Below are 20,582 nucleotides of genomic sequence, written 5' to 3'. Positions count from 1 at the left end.
TATTTTCGAATGCAGCCTAAATACTTATCATAATAAATTAACTATTATTTATTTATTTATTCAATTTAAATGCCAAGGCAAGAGCCAAATGACATTAGTGAGAATTATATGAAAACTTGAAAAGGCACAAATTCAAGCCAATACCTTTGCAATGACATTAAATTTCACCAAAAAAACCGATTTCATCATATGACTATTCTAGAGACAAAATTTTCCTCATTAATAATATAGATTAATAATAATTTATAATTTGTTATGATGAAAATGCATATTATAGAGTAAATAATTCCATTATTTTACGCAATGTAAGATAAAACAAATTAAAAGCCTTGACTTGAATCAATTAAATAAGTTTCCGCGATTTCTATAATTATCAGTATGAATTACAAAAAACACTAGGGTGATAAGAAGTAAATAAACACATGCATATCACTGTGATAATGCACAAATTGTCAAGAGTGAAAAGTATATAAGGAATCGCTTCGTGCATTATTTATTGAAGAAGATAAAATTTATTGAAAAGTATCAAAACTGCAATCGGATAGTTAAAAATTAATGATAGACTACAAAATCGTAACAATGGCTTTCTTTACAAAGTACTGGATGTTGGATATTTTAATCATAGTGTTTGGACTGACAGTGGCCGCGTATTTGTACATGACGCGAAAGTTCAAGTACTGGAAAAAACGGGGTGTAGTTGAAATTCCTCCTACTGCATTTGTTGGGAATTACGGCGAGTGTTTGATGAACAAGAAGAATCCTGGAGAATGGTTGAAAGAAATGTACGTCGAAGGTTCTGGGTTGCCTTACATAGGATTCTATGTTTTTGATAGGCCCTTCTTCTTGATACGCGACCCCAAGCTCGTCAAACAGGTACTCGTCAAAGATTTCAACTGTTTCAATGACAGATTCATCACTGCAAGTCCTCACGATTCGATTGGTGATGCCAATTTATTTTCTATAAAAAATCCTAGATGGAAACTTTTGAGGTCCAAGCTTACGCCGATTTACACGTCGGGCAGGTTGAAGAAGATGTTCGAATTGATGAATGTTGTTGGCGAAGAATTGGAAGCTCTTATGGAGTCGCTTAATTTTGAAGGTAATAAAAATTTTATTATCATTATTTCTTCATAAAAAAAAATATTTTCAAATGAATTTTGAAAAAAATCCTATTTGTAGAAATTAAAAAAATTATTTATGCAATTTATAAAAACTAAAGAATTTTTAATAAATTTTTTTAAATAAATTTAAAAATGTATTTTTTAGATAAAACTAAAGAAGATTGTATTAATTTTTAAATCTTGTGATTTTTTAATTATTAACTATTTTTTATTTTTATTGAATAAAAAAATAAATAATTAATTCTGCGGAATTTTTTTTCATTAAAAATAAAAAAATAATCTTAAAATTTTTAATTATTACAGAAAAAGGAAAAACTTTAGAACTAAAAGATTTGTGTGCGAGATTTACAACTGACTTAATTTCAACAACAGCATTTGGAATAAAAACCAACTGCCTGAAGAACCCCGACGCTGAATTTCGGAAAAAAGGTCGTAAGATGTTCGAAGTTACAATGATCCGCAACTTCGAACTTACTTCCCTCTTTTTCGCTCCGCAATTCGTAACACCTTGCAGAATAAAATTTGTGCCGGAAGAAAATACAAAATTCTTCCGAAAGATAGTCTGGGACGTGATCGCTGAAAGAGAGCGTTCGGGTGAGACAAGAGGGGACCTTATTGATCTTCTGATGGAGTTGCGAAAGAACAAGGCCAAGGTTTTCGAAGATAAACTCGGTAACTCTCTGACATTGACATTCATGATTAACATAATCATTAATCACAATCACTTACGCAGGAAGGTCTTTATAATCTTAAGATCGACTTTAAATGTTTAAGAATTTGATGGTGATATGTTGGTGGCCCAAACAATAGTATTCTTCAACGCCGGTTTTGAACCAACTTCTTCAGGTCTCAGCTTCACTTTGTACGAACTTGCTCTGCAACCGGAAATTCAGGACAGGGTGCGCGCTGAAATTGTTGAAGGGCTGGAAGGAACCAATGGAAAAGTTACTTATGATTTGGTAAATGTCTTCTTCTATCAACTGTTGGGTAGTTAGTAGTTACACTCATAGAAGGATTTATTATTATTTAATAAGTAGCTTCAAGGTTTTTACCGCAAATTCAAAATAACTTTTTGATATTATGACTAAAATATTGGTCTGAGAAAAATTTTTTTCAAGAAAAGTTGTTCGAAATTTAATTAATTTAATTGTTTAAAAAATATATCTTATGTTTTTTTTTTCGTAGGATCAATAATTTCACCGTAATTTTAAAAGTAAGATTCATAATTAAAATGAATAAAAATTGATTATTTTTCTAAAAATAATACTATTTATTATCTTTCTTTACAAAAAAGTATAGAAAATAAAATCAGTGAAAATATTGGTTTTTTTTTTTAAAACGACATTTTTTTTACAAAATAAAATTTTGAACAACTTTTGTTTGAAAAATTTTTTTATAGGACCAATATATTAGCTGTAATATCAAAAGATTTAAATCATTTATTTTAAAATTGCGGCAAAAATTTTGACCTTTATAAATAAGTCTTCTTAACTGTTTTTGATTGAAATTTATTAACAAATTTTTCTATCTAAATATTAAATTGTTTCGGAATTTCAGATCACCAGCTTACCTTATCTAGATATGGTTGTCGCGGAAACATTGAGGATGTATCCTACGTTGCCTTTCTTGGATCGAGTTCCGAATCAAAACTACCAGGTTCCCGATTCTGATATTGTTCTAGAAAAAGGAACTCCAGTGTTCATTTCTGTCAAGGGGTTACACTTTGACCCTCAATATTTTCCGAATCCAGAAAAATACGATCCCGAAAGATTTTCAGAGGCGAATAAGAAAATGATACCACCGTGTACTTATTTGCCTTTTGGAGACGGACCACACAATTGCATAGGTGAATAATAGTTATTATTCTTCAATATTTTTTATTTTTATTTAATGAAAAATTTTTATCTTAGGCATGCGAATTGGATTACTTCAAGTAAAGCTTGGTCTTATAAAATTGTTGTCCAAATATGAATTTACACCTTGTGAAGAAACTTTGATACCCATGCGATTGAGTCCTAAAGCTCTGTTCATAGTCTCTGAAGGCGGCGTGTACTTAAATGTTAGAAAAATATCATAATTTATTTATAATTATAATTAATAAAAATATTTTTTATTAGACTTTAACTTTTATCATTTATCATACTAGTTTATATATTTTTTTTTTTAAACATAATTTATTTTTTTTTTTTTAATTATCAAAATTTATTTATAAAAATTTTTTTTTTTAAAAAAGTATTACAAAAGAAAAATTAATCATTTAAAAAAATATTTAAAAATTTTGAATCCAATTTTTAATAAATATTTTTTTGTTTCAATTTTATTTATTTATTTATTTATTAATCAACATACGCCTATCGGCAATATACATAAAAAAGATTATTTAAAATTAACTACAAGTTTTTACTATTTATTATGATTTAAGTTGAAGCAGATCAATTTAATAAATAAAAAAAAATTTTCAAAATTAAAAACGCCCGCTCTTTAATATTATAATTTATTTTTATAAATCAAACTCAATTTTATTGTTTTTAGTAATTAAATATAAAATTAATCTTTAAAAAATTTGATAAGTTTAATTAATTAATTAACTTTAAAAAAATAATATAATTGGAAGAATTTTGTTTAATTAATTTAAGTACCTATGACGATATTGGACTGTTCCGTTTTAAAGACGTAAAATAATTTATTTTATCATTCTCTTTTTAATTAGACGGAGTAATAAAAAAAAAACATAAAACTCATTTTTATAATTCAATAGCTAATAAAAAAAACTAAAAATGGATTTCCTGGCCATTGATATTCTCCTCAAATAATTTAAATCTCGGTAAATTCTTATTATTCATTTTTTTTTATTGACCTCTTGTAAGTTACTGTAATATATGAGTGTTAATGGAAGAAAAAAAGGAAAAAAAACCAAATAAATAAAAACAGTGAAGGTGACTCATTGAATAATAATCTAATCAGTCAAAAAATATATAAACAAGCGTTTGCTGCAATGTGCATCAGTAATAACGAGAAACATTTCAACTTATTATGAATACCGTCTGTAGTAAAAAAATTGTCTAATTATTCATGCAATATTGATAAATATTCCTTACAATGGGATTTTTTGCGAGATCCTGGATTTTGGACCTTTTAGTTTTAGTGATAGGACTGATAATTCTCGCTTATTTGTACATGACGCGTAAATTCAAGTACTGGAAAAATCGCGGAGTTTTTGAATTAACGCCTACTGCGTTTGTTGGAAATTTCGGGGACTGTTTGATGACCAAAAAGAACGCCGGCGAGTGGCTGAAAGATATGTACGATAAAGGTTCCGGTCTGCCTTTTATTGGATTTTATGTTTTTGACAGACCGTTCTTGTTAATACGCGACCCAAAACTGCTGAAGCAAATATTAGTGAAGGACTTTCACGCTTTTAGCAATAGATTTGTCTCAGCGAGTCCTCATGATCGCATCGGTGACGCAAATTTGTTCATTATAAAAAATCCCCAGTGGAAATTAGTGCGAACTAAGCTGACCCCGATTTACACTTCAGGAAAAGTAAAAAAATTGTTCGAGTTGATGGACGTTGTCGGGGATGATCTGCTTACATTGATGGAGTCTCATAATTTGGAAGGTAATTTATCAAGACATTATTATTATTGCACTGATAGAAGGATTTATTTGTATTAAAAAAATATTTGTTAATAGTTAACAAATCATTTATTAGAGACCATTTTTTAGTATCAAACAAATATTTCTTAGTATTTAAAATGATTTGTTTGTATTTAATAAATCAGATATTCATTTATTAAATATTAATAAATCTTTTTAAATACTAAGAAATATTTGTTAAAGACTAAAAAGTGGTCTCTAATAAATGATTTGTTAAATATTAACAAATATTTTTAACTATAAACAAATCCTTCTATCAGTGTGCTTTAAATTCTTCTATACTTAAATGACGGACTCTAAAAAATTAAAAAAAAAATGTAAAAGTTTTTTTGTATATTAAAAATATCATGCGCACTAATTTTTTGTAAATTAAAGACTATGTGTTTTTGTATTGTAAATTTTAAGGTGCCTGATGATGTCAGTTAAAATAAATTAAATAGAAAAACATGCCCGTGTAAAAAAAATTTGTTCCTAAGGAATGCCTCAGGAATCCCGCATCAGGAACGTCCCGCTCGTGAGACGGACAGGAACTATGAGCGGACGATTGACGGGACATATTAAAATATCGGAAGTAGCCGAAAAAGCCTTGAAAACCTGAAAATGATCTACGAGATAATTCAGGGTAGTTTCAGGTTTTTCTTCAGAATATAAAAAATTATAAAAGTGCCGCGGAAATTCCTGCAAATAACCTGAGGTTGAGTTTAGGATAGTTTCAAATAATTTTGCAGAATACAAAATTAATAATAGCACCGCTGAAATCCCTGTAAATGACCAAAGGACTAATTCGAGGTAGTTTCAGGTTCTTTTGCGAGATACAAAAACGATAAAAGTACCGCTGAAAGTCCTGCAAATGACCTGTGGAATAATTAAAGGAAGTTTCAGGTTCTTCTTCGGAATATAAGAAATTATAGAAGTACCGCTGAAAGTCCTGTAAATGACCTGAAGAAAAATTCAGGATAGTTGCCGGTTCATCTGTAGTATAAAAAAAATAAGTAAAGTACCGCTACCATTCTTGCAGATGATCTCGGGGATAATTTAGGGGAGTTTCAGGTTCTTTTGCGGGATACAAAAATGATAAAAGTACCGTTGAAAAACCTGGAAATGACCTGTGGGATAATTTAAAGGAGTTTCGGGTTTTTCTTCGGACTATAAAAAATTATAAAAGTGTCGCTAAAATTATAACTTAAGTTATTTTTATTTATACCAGAGATGAACCGGTAACTATCCTCAATTTTATTTAGAGTTATTTGTAGGAATTTCAGCGGCACTTCTATAATTTTTTATATTCTGAAAAAGAACCTGAAACACCATTTGCAGGACTTGAATTAGCCCTTAGGCCATTTATAGGGATTTCAGTGGTGCTATTATTACTTTTGTATTCCGCGAAAGTACTTAAAACTATCCTAAACTTAGCCTCAGGTTATTTGCAGGAATTTCCGCGGCACTTTTATAATTTTTATATTCGAAAAACACCTGAAACTACTCTGAATTTTCTCGTAGATCATTTTCAGGTTTTCAAGACTCGTTCGGCTACTTTCAATATTTTAATATGTCCCGTCAATCTTCCGTTCATAGTTCCTGTCCGTCTCACGAGCGGGACGTTCCTGATGCGGGATTCCTGAGGCATCCCTTAGGAACAAATTTTTTTTACATGGGCATAACATCAATTTGGTCTCCAACATCCTGATTTTCATTTAATTATAGACATTATTATTCTTTTTTTTTTGGAAATTTTATAGAGAATTTTTATACTGCAGGAAATGGAAAAGAATTGGAATTAAAAGACTTGTGTGCGAGATTTACTACAGACATGATTGCAACAACCGCGTTTGGCATTAGAGCTAACTGTCTCAATGATCCAAAAGCTCAGTTCCGAGAGTGTGGACGCAAAATGTTTGAAACTTCTTTTAAGCGGAATTTTGAGATTCTCTCGATACTTTTTCTGCCCCAGTTGCTTAAACTTTTTAAGATCGAATTTTTTCCAAAAGAGACTGCTGATTTTTTGAGAAATACTTTGTGGGAAGTTATTAGGGAAAGAGAACGGCAGAATTTTCAAAGGGGAGATTTAGTTGATTTGTTGATTGAGTTGCGCAATAACAAAACTGAAATATTTAAAGACGAATTTGGTAAGTTTTTTATTTATTCGCATTAAAGTTATTAATATATTTATCAAAATTATTGTTATTATTCATAGTTTTGAATTTTTGGGAAAATAATATAAACTGATGATAATACTAAAGTTAGCTGACGTTTTTAATTTTTTTTTTTTTAATTAAATTAGAACAAAAAAATATGTTTTAAAAATTGCACTTACAGTTTTTTACAAATTAAATTTTTTTGGAATAATTTTTTAATATTAATTAAATTAGAACAAAAAGATATTTTTTAAAAAATTGCACTTACAGTTTTTAAAGTTTTTTACAAATCAAAATTGTTTTTTATTTTTTTTGGAATAATTTTTTAATATTAATTAAATTAGAACAAAAAGATATTTTTTAAAAAATTGCACTTACAGTTTTTAAAGTTTTTTACAAATCAAAATTGTTTTTTATTTTTTTTGGAATAATTTTTTAATATTAATCAAATTAGAACAAAAAAATATTTATTAAAAATTGCACTTACAAATTTTAAAGTTTTTTACAAACTAAAATGTTTTTTTCCTATTTTTTGGGAATAATTTTTTAATAAAATAAAAATTTTTAAATGTCAGCTAGCTTAATTTTCATAAACAGAAGTTAAATTAAAAAAATTTTAACTATTTCAGACAATATTTCTTCTTTTTTAAATAAATATACTTTTAGTTTAAATATTATTGCTAAATATTTTATTATTTATTTGTAATTTTTTCCAAAAATTTTGACCTCAAATATTGTTTGAAAAAGTTGAGAATTATCAAAAAAATACTGCAAGTTTTAAAAATTTAATTTCCAGTCAAAGTTTTTAAATTTTTTATAATTTAAAATAAAATATCAATAAAATTCTGATGATTTCAGATTTTGACGGAGATAATTTACTAGCCCAGGCAGCAGTATTCTTCAACGCGGGTTTCGAAACGAGTTCATCGGCTTTGAGCTTCACATTGTACGAAATATCTCTTCAGCAAAAAATTCAGGATCGATTGCGTGCAGAAATAATGGAAGGATTTGAAAAAACAGATGGAAAAGTCACCTACGACTTGGTATGAAACTTTTCCAAAATTAAAAACAATAAGCGATCTTATTCAATTAAATCCTCTCTCTTGTTCTAGGCTTCAAGCTTGCAGTATTTAGATATGGTCATCTCCGAAACACTGAGAAAGTATCCTCCGCTGCCAGTATTAGACCGCGTTGCTACTGAAGACTATAAAATTCCTGACTCAAATCTCGTTCTCAAAAAAGGAACACCCATTATGGTTCCCATGCTGGGCTTGCATTACGACCCAAAGTACTTTCCAAATCCTGAAATTTACGATCCCGAGCGATTTTCGGAAGCTAACAAGAAGAAAATTCTACCTTGCACTTACTTACCTTTTGGAGAAGGTCCTCATAATTGCATTGGTAATTATTTATTTATTTCAAAAAATTACCAGCCGTAAAAATTAATATATTTTAATATTTATTAAATATAAAATTAAATAAGTAAAAATTAAATATATCATATAATAAATAAATAATTAATAAATATTTTTTTTTTCAGGTATGAGAATTGGATTGCTTCAAACGAAAGTTGGTCTGATTAAGTTATTGTCTAAATATGAATTCACTCCTTGTAAGAGGACTTTAATACCAATGCGTCTTAGCAAAAAAGCGGTGATGATAACTGCTGATGGGGGTATATATTTACAAGTCAAAAAACTTTGAATTATTAATTTCATTTTATGAAAATCTCCATGTTTTTTAATTTATTAAAAAAGAAGAAATTGTATTTTAATAATTTTATGATTGCAAAAAATATTTTTTCATGCAAATAAGTTGTAATTTATTCAAGTTATTTTTCTATTTTATCAAAAAATTTTAACTCGGAAAATTATAATCAGCTAATTCATTATCTAGGCACATTAATGCCTCGTTAAATTAATGTTATTTACTTCATATGGTCGTGAGTCATGAGTTAGTTATGATTCTTCATAAGTGTAATAAAAAAAAAAAACTTGAAGATAATATTTAATAATAATATAATCTCTGTAAAAAATTAATGCGCAGATTAAATAAAATTATGCATGTCATGTTAGTAATTGAACGATTCTTACATTACTTCTTTAAAATAATATTCTTCTCAGTGGAAAATTATATTTCTTCACAACTAATGATTTTTGTTTTTTAAAAAATTTATTTTTCAAGCGATTAAATTTTTGCCGTATTATTTCAATAACTTGCAATTAATAATATTACCCCACTTCCTAAAGACAGTGATAATGAATTTATTGTCAATAAAGGCCTTGGAAGCTCATAAATATTACTCAAGTTCATAGACAAATATTAAAGTTTCCGTATAAATTTTATCTATATTTAAAACCGAATTTGCATATCAAAACTGAAATCTGAGATACCTGTTACCATATTTAATTATTCATTTTCAATTATCTTCTACACATAATACCAATCTTAGGTACGAAACCGAGTGAATAATTTTCAGTAATTTATTCATTAAATATATATTTTCATTATTGATTAAAAAAAATTATTTTATGTCTTAAAAAAAACAATTTTCTCTTTTTATTGAAATAAATAATGGAAAACAGGATTGAAAAGACAAATAATTGAATTATATACCATATATTATATAATTAATTTTATACATTCATAATTAATATTTAATTACCACGTTGATAACATTAATCGTCACTGATTAATCAATATACTTATTAACCATTTAATCAATCAATAATTAGAATCAAAATCGTGGACTCTTAAATTAGTCACTCATATTCTTTACAATCAATACTACTTCACTCGCCAGCGAGCGACAATTGTCCAATTACTTGATAATTATAATAATAATTAATAGATAGAAATCAATAATAATAATCATAATAATAATTAAAATAATAAAATTAATAATTACAGTTACATTCAATGTCATTAGTGCATTTTTTGTTTTCATCAGTTGTCAGATATTTTAATCATATATTCCTTAGTAACTTATTAATTAATTATAATTACCAATAATATATATATGTATATTTATAATTTATAATATTACCATTATATAGTCACGAATAATTATATACTTTTACTGATTAATTATAATTAATGATATCCCGCTCGTACGTAACGAGTCTAGACTACAATTATTTACACATTTAATTGTAATCTTAATTAAATATTTAGACAGTGATATATTTTAAACAAAAGTAACTTATGTGGTCTTAAAAATGAAAAAAAAAAAAATTACTCGGTAAATATAGAGTACATTTAAATATTTTTACATATTACATTTTCGCTAAATTATTACACTTAAAATAAATAATAATTGGGTTGTAATTTTTTTAAACGTAATAATAATTGTTAATTTATTATTTATTATCAACATTAAAATATTATTGAAGAGGAAGAAATAAATAATGAGAGATAGATCAGGCACAGATAGTGTTATTAGTTTTATTATTAATAAATATTTGTTGTAAAGTTATTGTTACGTCACTCGTTTTATATTTTATTAATTAACTAATACAGTTTAAGTTATTACTTATTGATAAATAATTAACGAGTGATTTGGTCTAGGCCCGGTTAATAAATTACTGTCGTAACAAAATTTTATAAGAAAAGATTTCTAGATTGATTATTTTTTAAAATAGTTTACAAAAAATAAAATGAATGTTTTTTACGGAATAATATAAAATAATAAATATGTATATTTACATACAAAGTCTGTAAAAGTTATTTGATCACTGTAAAAGATGTCGCAAGTACATCTAGGTAGTAGACTACATGAAATGTTTAGTCGTGAGAAAGTCAGTGTAACATTTACTTGTACTTTTAAGAGTTAGTATATCGCGTTACAGATGTCATAAGGGCGTATAAAAATTATACGCTCTTATTTAGCATTTAAAAAGATTTCTTTGTATTTAAGAAATCATTTTTTAAACATCATTTTTTAGTATTTAAAAAATATTTTTTAGTATTTATAATATTTTTTAGTATTTATGAAATATTTCTTAAATACTAAGAAATATTTTTTAAATACTAAGAAATGATTTCTTACACTGATAGAAGGATTTCTTATCATTTAAAAAGATTTCTTTGTATTTAAGAAACATCATTTCTGAGTATTTAAAAAATATTTCTTAGTATTTAAAAAATATTTCTTAGCATTTAAAAAGATTTCTTTGTATTTAAAAAATATTTCTTAGCATTTAAAAAGATTTCTTTGTATTTAAAAAATATTTCTTAGTTTTTAAGAAATATTTCTTAGTATTTATAATATTTCTTAGTATTTAAGAAATATTTCTTAAATATTAAGAAATATTTTTTAAATACTAAGAAATGATGTTTAAGAAATGATTTCTTAAATACCAAAAAAATCTTCTTAAATATTAAGAAATCCTTCTATCAGTATATGGCACCCGGGGCGTATAATAAAAATTTCTATTTTTTTTTTTTCAGGTCCAAAAAAATTTTTAGTTTGGAAAAAAATTTTTTTTTCTGCATTTTTGCACGTTTTATTCAAAAATAAGTTGATTACCGAAAAAAATTTTTTTTATACTCCCTTATGGCTCTCGGGACCTACCTCGGATGCCATAAGGGTGTATAAAAAAAATTTTTTTGGGAACCGACGTATTTCTGAATAAAACGTGCAGAAATGCAAAAATAAATTTTTCTACAAACTAAAATTTTTTTTTGGACTTGGAAAAAAAAATAAATTCTTTATTATGCGCTCTTATGGCATCTGGAACGCGATATGTTTTAATTACTGTGATGTAAAATCACAGATTACTGAAGTATAGTTTAATATAATATAATCCGAAGTAACTTCTCAATTAGTGAAGTTATTTTTCATCTTTGATTTAAAAATTCAATTTAAAAAATTGGTCGTGAAGTTTGATATTAATTTTGTTCATTATTTTATTCATTTGTTTCAATTACTCATTACTTATTTTAAAATAAAAAGTAGAGACTTGGTAACAAAAATTATAAATTGAAAAATGGATGACCCAGTTAATTAATTTTAATAATAATAATAATATTTATAATAAACAATAAGACTAGAGTTGAACAATACATGCGGTTTAATTATCGCCGTATAGAAACATTGATGTATAAAAATATAAACATCTAAAAATCAGTGATAATTAATTAAAAAATAATAATAATTTTAATAATTATTATTTTTTAAATTATGAATTTACAACTTAATTCATAAAAAAAACTTTAAATAATAATTAAAAAAAAACATATTTAATTAATTAATATTATGACACTAAATATTGATCGAAATTACAATTTTTATATTGATTATTATTATTATGCATTTGTATGTTTATTTTTTTTTTAATATATATATCTTTTCTTTACGCATTTATCCAATAATTTACCAACTATACAGAATAAAAACATTTACATCGCAGTTAAATTATAATTACAATTACAGTCACAATAATTTAATTAAAAGAACGCATGCTAAAACAAAAATTATTATTTGTTGTTACATTGCACCATTTTTGTTTATTATTTAGTCATTAAACAATACTGCGATTGAGAAGCACACATTTTAAATATTTATTCAGAGTATATTTTATTTTTATATTATTTTTTATATCTGGTCGCCTATCTAGCTACTGTAATCGATATATTACTGAGATAATGGATGTTTTTTTTTAATTTAATTAATTAATCAATAATAATAATAAGATACGTTTCACATGGCGATTTGGATTTTTATTAAATAATTATTTTATGTATTATTATATTATATTTTTATAATAACGGCCGTTAATAACCGAGCTACGATAAACAATAAATAAAATCTACAGCACTAACAACTCGCATTCGCGATATCTAATTAACAATTACGAGTTCATTTTTTGTAAGGTAATATACTTTTACTTTTAAATATTGACGAAGAAATAATTAAATATTATTAGTTAACTTATAATATGTACGTAATAAATAATTATATTTAATTATTTTTTCTTAATCGACTTAACAGAGACTTTATTAAGAGTCTGTTTAAATACTCCAGTATTTAAATGTTTAAATTATTAACAATTATTTTGTTTTTTAAAATAAAAATTACTAAAACTGGAGAAAATTAGAGAGAATGGGCTTGTCTAATTTTGATTAATTTGTCATTAATTTATTATTTGGAATAGCAAATTAAGGCCATTTTTAAACATTAACTTCCACTTTTTAACTGTATTACAATTTTATTAAAAAAAAAAAAAACATTATTAATAAATTTTGAAGTCAAATTTAACTCACAAAATTTTACTAAATTTTACCTTGATATAAATTCTAACAAAATTTTAAATTTACATTTAAACTCAATACCTCTAATAATAAAATAAATAAAAAAAAATTGTAAAACAGTTAATGATAAAAAAAAAAAAAAAAATGGAAGAAAACTGTCTAGCAAGGCCCTAATAAAATGGTAATCGGAAAAAATAGACCGGAAAAAATAGACCCGAAAAAAATAGACCCGGAAAAAATTTTAAAGTTATTAAAAATTCATTAAAATTATTGTAAAATAAAAATTATAATATCCATCCCCACAAATTTTCTGAAAAATAAATACCCTCAGAATAGATCGCTCCATTTTTTGTTACACAAAAAAAAATATTATTATTATTATTTTTATTTTACAATAATTTCAATGAAATAATATAAATTTTTCTAAATTTAAGTATTTAATTTTTCTAAATTAAATTATTTAAATTTAAATATAAACTACAAAATTTTTTCCAGGTTTATTTTTTTCTCGTCTATTTTTTCCGGTCTATTTTCTCCAAGATTCTAATAAAATAAACGAAGCAGTCGAATAAAAATGCTTCTACCCGTAACTTGTAACTTGAATAATTAACAATAAATAAAAACAAAAATCCTTGATTTTATTGAAGTCTCAATAAAAAAAAGTTCAACCAGTACAGCAAGGTGAGTGTTGAGCCCACCAATCAGTAAAGTAATTAAACCTCGATTTATCATTGTCCACCACAACAACGTATCACTTAACTTCTTCATGAGTCGGCGAGTGCAACTGATGTGACGTTGGACCAGCAATATCACCATGTCGTTTAGGACGAAAGCTCGCAGTCAACGAAGAAATCCAGCTGGGCGACTGTTGGTTCGACTGTTCATTAAGAGACCCACTGTTGCTTCTCCCATCAATACTCATCCCGGACTTGAACCTTGAAAACAAGCTCGGAGAAGATTTCTTAGTAGTAGACGGACTTGCGAATACAAAAGCTTTCTTAGTAGTCTTAGTAGACTCCTTATACAGCATGGAATCAAGACTTCCCGTGTGCTGCATCTCCTCCGAATTTTTGTCCTCCAAAGACCCTAAGAGCGTCGGTTCCTGCTTGGTGATTTTCGAGATATCCTCCATACTAGCCGAGCTTCTGCGTATCTCAACTTTATCAATATCTTCATCAACAACAGAAGAGCTTCCCGGATGGACAACAATGTCCGGCTTATTGGAGACAGCTCCAGTCCTGACGTTAATCTCGCTGAAATTTAATTTTTTTTCCTCTTTACTACTTTTAGTGACCGTCAACTTCCCCTCCGGATTAGAATGATTTCTTTTGTGCTTAACAATCGACCTTTCACAGCTGTCATGCGCTGGGAGCACTTCCAGAGAAGCTGACGGTCTTTTTTCCTTAGTAAATACCATTCTCCAGCTTTTGGTTCTTCCGTCGTGGGATTTCCGGGTCTTAGGGAGGGTCATTGCCCGTTTGTCCATGCTCGTTAGCGCGACGACTGTGCTGTTTCCTCCAGAGCTGCTGCTGGTTGACTCTTTAGTGCTTTTCATTAAATTACACCGCTTACAAATTAGCATCGAGCTATTAGAACTGGTACCACCACTATTCCCAGTACTGCTCACCACAGAATTACTTTTAGTGAGAGTTTTAGTGACGATATGATGGTGGTGCTTTGATTTAGTCATCGGAGGGTCCTTTGAATCAAAGCTGATGCTCAGACGGTCGGTCAGATTCCTCAGCCGCGACAAAAGTGACTTGTGGTGGTTATTAGAGGCCGATTTGTCGTCGCAGCAGCACCTTAAATTCGCGTCAGTCATAACTACTAAGTCTTTACGATTAATTCTACTGGAACTACTGGACCCAATATTACTAGCATCCATTTCAACGCTCATCCGCTTGTTTGATTTGTTCTTCTCAATTATTCCGTTTTCTTCGGAAAGTTTGCTGTCTTCTTTGCTCATTCTCGCGTCTACGTACAAAATTTCGTCCCTCTCGAACTCTTCCAGAATCCTGGTGTCTTCTCCGGACCTCGCGCTCACCGGAGAGCTTATGTCGCTGCTGAGATTCTCCCCGCGGCTTTTCCGGCGCTCGCGCTCGTGATCTCTGACGGCTTTGGCGAGATCATGGTTGTGATAGTCTAGAGAAGATTTTTCGCGGCTGCCTTTCCTGCTGCCGGGGTAACTTCTGCGGCCGGTGGAGGAGGGCGCGACGTTGCCCTCTGTGGAAATCTTGAACTTGAGGGTCTTTTCGCTGATCTCGACCTCGGTGGCAGTCTCCGGGTCGGAGCTCTCGATGTTATCCAGCTCCTCGAGCATCTGGTTGTCCGCGTCGTCCTCTATGGACCTTGAGCGCGATCTTATTGTGCTTGCTGAACGCTTCGAGCGCATACTGTGGGAAGAAGTTGATTTTATCACGCTGGAAGACCCCGTGTTTGATGAAGACATGTTTGACTCGCCGAGGTCGACGATACTTTTTCGGTGGTGTCGCTCGTCTTTCGCTGCTTCGTTTAGACGTCGGTAATAGTCCAGCGCGTATTTTACTGGAGAGACGATTAGTTCCTGGAAAATATTGTTTATTGTTATTGAATGCTTTTTATTTGTTGTACTTATTAAGTAGGTTTTTGTTATTTATGTTAAGAAGATTAGTCTAAAGAGGTTTTTAATGAGTATTATTAACTTTTAATGATCAATTTATTCATCGTAAGCTGTATGAAGGAATTTATTGCTGTGTAATTAGTTTTATTCAAGTTTTATTGCAATTGAAATTTTTTCCCTCATTGATGATGGGAATAAGTTGTGTTGTATTTCTGGAGTGAAATAAAATAACTTTTAACTTTAAGTTGAACTTTCAAAGTTTCTTGAGGTTGTCTAATTAAATTATTATATTATTTTTTATCAAATCAGAGATGAGAGAAATAAGATACTTAAGAGAAAAAAATAAGTTTTTTTTTTTTTTTTTCTAATACTTGGTCGTAATTTACTGGGTCCATAGTTAACATTAAAGAATTTAAAATACTAGCACTTATTAAGAAAAAATGTTAATTCTTTATTTATTTAGAGTGTTTTTTATTTCTATTATAAAAATTTCAATTTTTCAAAAAATCGAAAGTTTCTTTTTGTATAGAATTTTAATAATGATAATTAAAAATTTTATTTATAATAATTATAAATAAATAAAATTTTGCTTTATTAAATAATGACTTTTGTTAAATTGCACTGTATTTTCTTAACTATTGACGTTTTTAAAGATATAAGCTCATCCCGATGTTACACTCAGCAAGAGCTTTCATTTGAGTACCCACATGCATTTTGATATATTTTTCATATATACATATATATAAATATATAAAATATATGAAAAATTGATGTGGGTACTCAAATGAAAGGTCTCAATGAGTGTAATGTCGGGGTGAGCTTATATCTTTAAAAATGTCAATATTTCACAAGATATTTGTTAAATTGCACTGTACTTTCTTAACTATCAACGTTTTTAAAGATATAAACTCATGTCGATGTTACACTTATCAAGAGCTTTCATTTGAGTACCCACATGCATTTTGATATATTTTTCATATATACATATATATAAATATATAAAATATATGAAAAATTGATGTGGGTACTCAAATGAAAGGTCTTGATGAGTGCAATGTTGAGGTGAGCTTATATCTTAAAAAATTTCAAGTTTACAAGATACAAGGTCATTTCTTAATTATTGACATTTTTAAAGATATAAGCTCATCCCGATGTTACACTAATCAAGATCTTTCATTTGAGTACCCACATGGCATTTTTTATATATTTTATATATATGGTATATATGGTATTTGTGAAATATATAAATATATAAAATATATGAAAAATCGACGTGGGTACTCAAATGAAAAGTCTCGACGAGTGTAATGTCGGAGTGGGCTTATATCTTTAAAAATGTCAATATTTTATAAGATAAAAGCTCATTTCTTAATTATGTACGAATTCAAGTCAAGAACTTTGCAATGACACTGAATTTCACTTAAAAAACCTATTTTATCATATGACTATTCTTTAGACAAAATTTTTCTTATTCTTTTAATAATATAAATTATTGTTTATTTGCAATAATAAAAAAAAATATTAACAAAATAGATAAAAAATAAAAATACCTGAAGTTCAGGAAACAGCTCCCCAAGAACTTCAAATAGTGGAAGGAGAACAAGTCCAATAAAGCTGCATTGTGATGATGGTTTAGTGACTTTTTCGCGATCCATAAATGGTGTTACTGGAAGTCCCTCGAGTTTCTCGGCGTCTGATTGTTTGAAGAACTCTTGGAGTAATCGATCGAGCCAGGGCTCCGCGACCTTCATCGGCCTTGCTTCGTTGCTAATGTCTGCGACTTTTATTAATATCATTGATAGCTGAAAGTACCATTACACTTTAGCATTGGGAAAGAACCAATAAAACGCATTCCCCATTCCCTATTCCATAAAAGCCCCCAATTAAACGAAATAAAAAAAAAACGATATTATCATTTTATTACCAAGTTAATGTGCGCTCTGTTTTGATAATCAAATTCCTGAACAACGTCCGTGAATTGCCCGAGTATCTCGTTGTGTCTGGCCATATCTGTCGCGAGGATACACCTTATGATACCCTCGCGTACTGAGCGAAACGTCGTGGCATCGAGGGACGCGAGTATATTGCACTCTGGCGCCTCGAGGATACGAAACGCCACTGAGCAGTGGTGATTCTCCAGCGGCGAGATATCATTGTACCTCAACGCCAGCTCCGTTCGCGCGTTTATCTGGTAGATGTTATTGTACCCTGGATGGTCGAGGTCGTGGCAGATGCAGGAGATGATCAGGATCAGGACCTCCAGGTGCCCGATTTTAGAGGGCAGGTCCACTGCCCACGCTATCGTGTACATCTAAAAGCCGATTAAATTTTAGTAATTATTATTTTTACTTTCCACACTGAGAAAAAAAATACCTTTTGCTCAATTAACAATTTCTTGGCTCAAGAAACTCGCTGACGATCAAATATTCGGTTACGTGCGTTAATATCCCCGGACAAAATATCCCTGACAAAATATCCCCGGACAAAATTCTTAAAAATATAAAAATTCATCAATAATAATTTGAAAATTAATTTCAACATTATTTTTTTAGTGTGTTTGTGTGTTTATTCAAAATTAAACCAACAAAAATGCGGGGATATTTTATCGGGGATATTTTGTCCGGGGATATTTTGTCGGGGATATTTTATCGGGGATATTTTGTCCGGAGATATTTTGTCGGGGATATTTTGTCCGGGGATATTAACGCGTGCCACCAAATATTCTATTATTATTAATTATTAATTTCTGAAGAGAAGAACATCAATATTTATCTTTGGATAACAGATAAATAAAAGAATAGCTTTATTTAAATTAAGTAAAAATTATTTCATTCAATTTAACAATTTCTTGAGCTAAGAATATTGTTGTATCAAGAAAATTTCCTTAATAAAAATATTTTTTTTTCTCAGTGCAGAGAAGTTTATTATTTGTCGACAATCTGAACAATGAATTCATAGCTGTTATTAATGATGTTAATGCTAATGACTCTATATTAAGATTAATAGTACGTACTATATTTATACTACTGTACATTACATGAGTAAGTATTGATTTTACCATTTGCGCGACACAAAAGCAGTGTCTGAAGTTGTGAAACGGCACCTCATTGTAATTATTGTAAACCTCGTACAGAAAATTCTTCAACGTCGAAAGGGGAATGTTGAATTTCTGCGGTAACTCCAGCTCCACGAACATCGTTTGTAACATTAGCAAAAGCTCATCGTCTTCCCACTGTTGAGTGTCATATTTTGGAGAGCGGAGCATTTCCCGGGCAATTGATGGTACTGATGAATCACTGGAAATATATATTAAATATTAGTGGTAAATTTTATATTTTAAACTGTTAAAATAAATTGACTGGGCAAAGATAGTTTTTCTTAAAAGATTTATTAAATTTCTTCAAAATTGTTTTATAAAATTTCAATATTGACATTTTATAAAATTATTTTAATTTTTATAAAAAATTTGATAATTATTTACAGAAAAATTAACATTTAAAAATTTTTTTGATTCTGCTTGTTTTTGAGGCGCATTTATAATAAAAAATCTTGTGAAAAAAAAATATAAAAATTTCGATATTTTGCTCTCAAAAGTTGGAAAAAATTTTGGCTCTCAAGTTTTTGGATAAAATTTCTATTTTATCTTTTTTACATATATTTTTTTTTGAAAAATAAACAAAAAAATTTTCAATTTTTTTAGCGGGAAGTTAAAAATGAACAATTTAAAAAAAAATTTCAATATTACAATTTTCTAAAAAATTTATAAATTTTTTTGAAAATTGTTATAATCAATTTTTTTTAATTAATAGAAATTTTATTCAAAAAAATGAAAATTAAAATGGTTGACCTCACTTGTAAATTTTTACCAAAATTTTTTTCTATAAAATAAATATTTTTGACATTTTAATGTTCTTTGATTTAAAAAAAAAATATTTTTATAGAAATAACATTACATTTACTCTAATTGACATTGTAAAAATTTTTTTTTTAAATACCAAATTAATTATTTCCTCAAAAATAAAAATAAAATACGCTTTGATCCTGCAAATATTGAATGTTAATCGAATTTATTTAAAATTTACCCGGAACTCAAAATCAAAGGGATTTATTTGAAAATAATTATTCGGTTATTGATATTGTTAATTATCCGAGTTGTTTGTACGCTCTCAATGCACAGCGGAAAATAATAACAATTATAATTATTAACTTGACGTTGCTTTGATAATTAATGATTTTCCATCACATCCATATCCATATTAAATTTCCTATTAATACAAATGAGAGACAGTGATGGAATTATATTAAAAGATACTTAATAAATTTTGACTAATTAAATTTTCGAAAATTTTTATTCGAAATAATCTTAAAAAAAAAAAGTAACATTAAGAAATGTGTGCAGTTAATGCGAGGATCTTACAATTACGGCGCAAGCTGATAATCACGTAATTGCTGGTCACATATGTGCAGTAGATAGTACGAAGCAGTTAAAGAAGAAATTGCAGGATAAGCTTCTTCTCTTAGAAGTAATTTTAATTCAATAATATTTTTTTTTTATTTTTGTAAATAAATGCAGCGCATTTATTACTGACGCGGATGGATTTATTTTTTCGGACAGTGGCGCCAGGAATCAGAATTCCAATGTTCAGCGCCGTCATATCTCTCATGTAATAAAGATAAATCTGGACGGTAATGTAATTATATATTGATGTGAGTTAATGACGAGTAATAAATTGAGGAAATTATTAAGTGTAATTTATTTATAAATAAATTAATATTTTTAAGGGATTATACGCACTTAAAATTAAAAAAAAAAATTAA

General features: G+C 28.1%; 2 protein-coding genes across 2 annotated transcripts in view; one reads left to right on the top strand and one right to left on the bottom strand.

The window, feature by feature from the left end:
- Positions 1–475: 475 nt before the first annotated feature.
- On the top strand, positions 476–8,727 carry LOC123261475. Its single transcript, XM_044723069.1, has 10 exons — positions 476–1,099; positions 1,425–1,793; positions 1,896–2,080; positions 2,679–2,967; positions 3,032–3,196; positions 4,210–4,740; positions 6,536–6,904; positions 7,772–7,956; positions 8,026–8,314; positions 8,454–8,727. Exons 1-10 carry the CDS (start codon positions 556–558, stop codon positions 8,615–8,617), a joined length of 3,090 nt encoding a protein of 1,029 aa, XP_044579004.1. The 5' UTR covers positions 476–555; the 3' UTR covers positions 8,618–8,727.
- A 4,919-nt stretch (positions 8,728–13,646) lies between these two features.
- Positions 13,647–20,582, bottom strand: part of LOC123261890 — a 30,198-nt gene continuing 23,262 nt past the window's right edge. The window contains exons 5-8 of the mRNA XM_044723752.1: positions 18,823–19,060; positions 17,689–18,075; positions 17,315–17,566; positions 13,647–15,728 (exon numbers count right to left, since the gene is read on the bottom strand). Coding sequence (XP_044579687.1) covers positions 13,917–15,728; positions 17,315–17,566; positions 17,689–18,075; positions 18,823–19,060 — 2,689 coding nt within the window. The 3' untranslated portion in view covers positions 13,647–13,916. The remainder of the gene's footprint in view (positions 15,729–17,314; positions 17,567–17,688; positions 18,076–18,822; positions 19,061–20,582) is intronic.

Source organism: Cotesia glomerata, linkage group LG3 (assembly GCF_020080835.1).
Source record: "Cotesia glomerata isolate CgM1 linkage group LG3, MPM_Cglom_v2.3, whole genome shotgun sequence".
Classification (NCBI taxonomy): domain Eukaryota; kingdom Metazoa; phylum Arthropoda; class Insecta; order Hymenoptera; family Braconidae; genus Cotesia; species Cotesia glomerata.
This window is presented reverse-complemented; position numbering and strand designations above follow the sequence as displayed.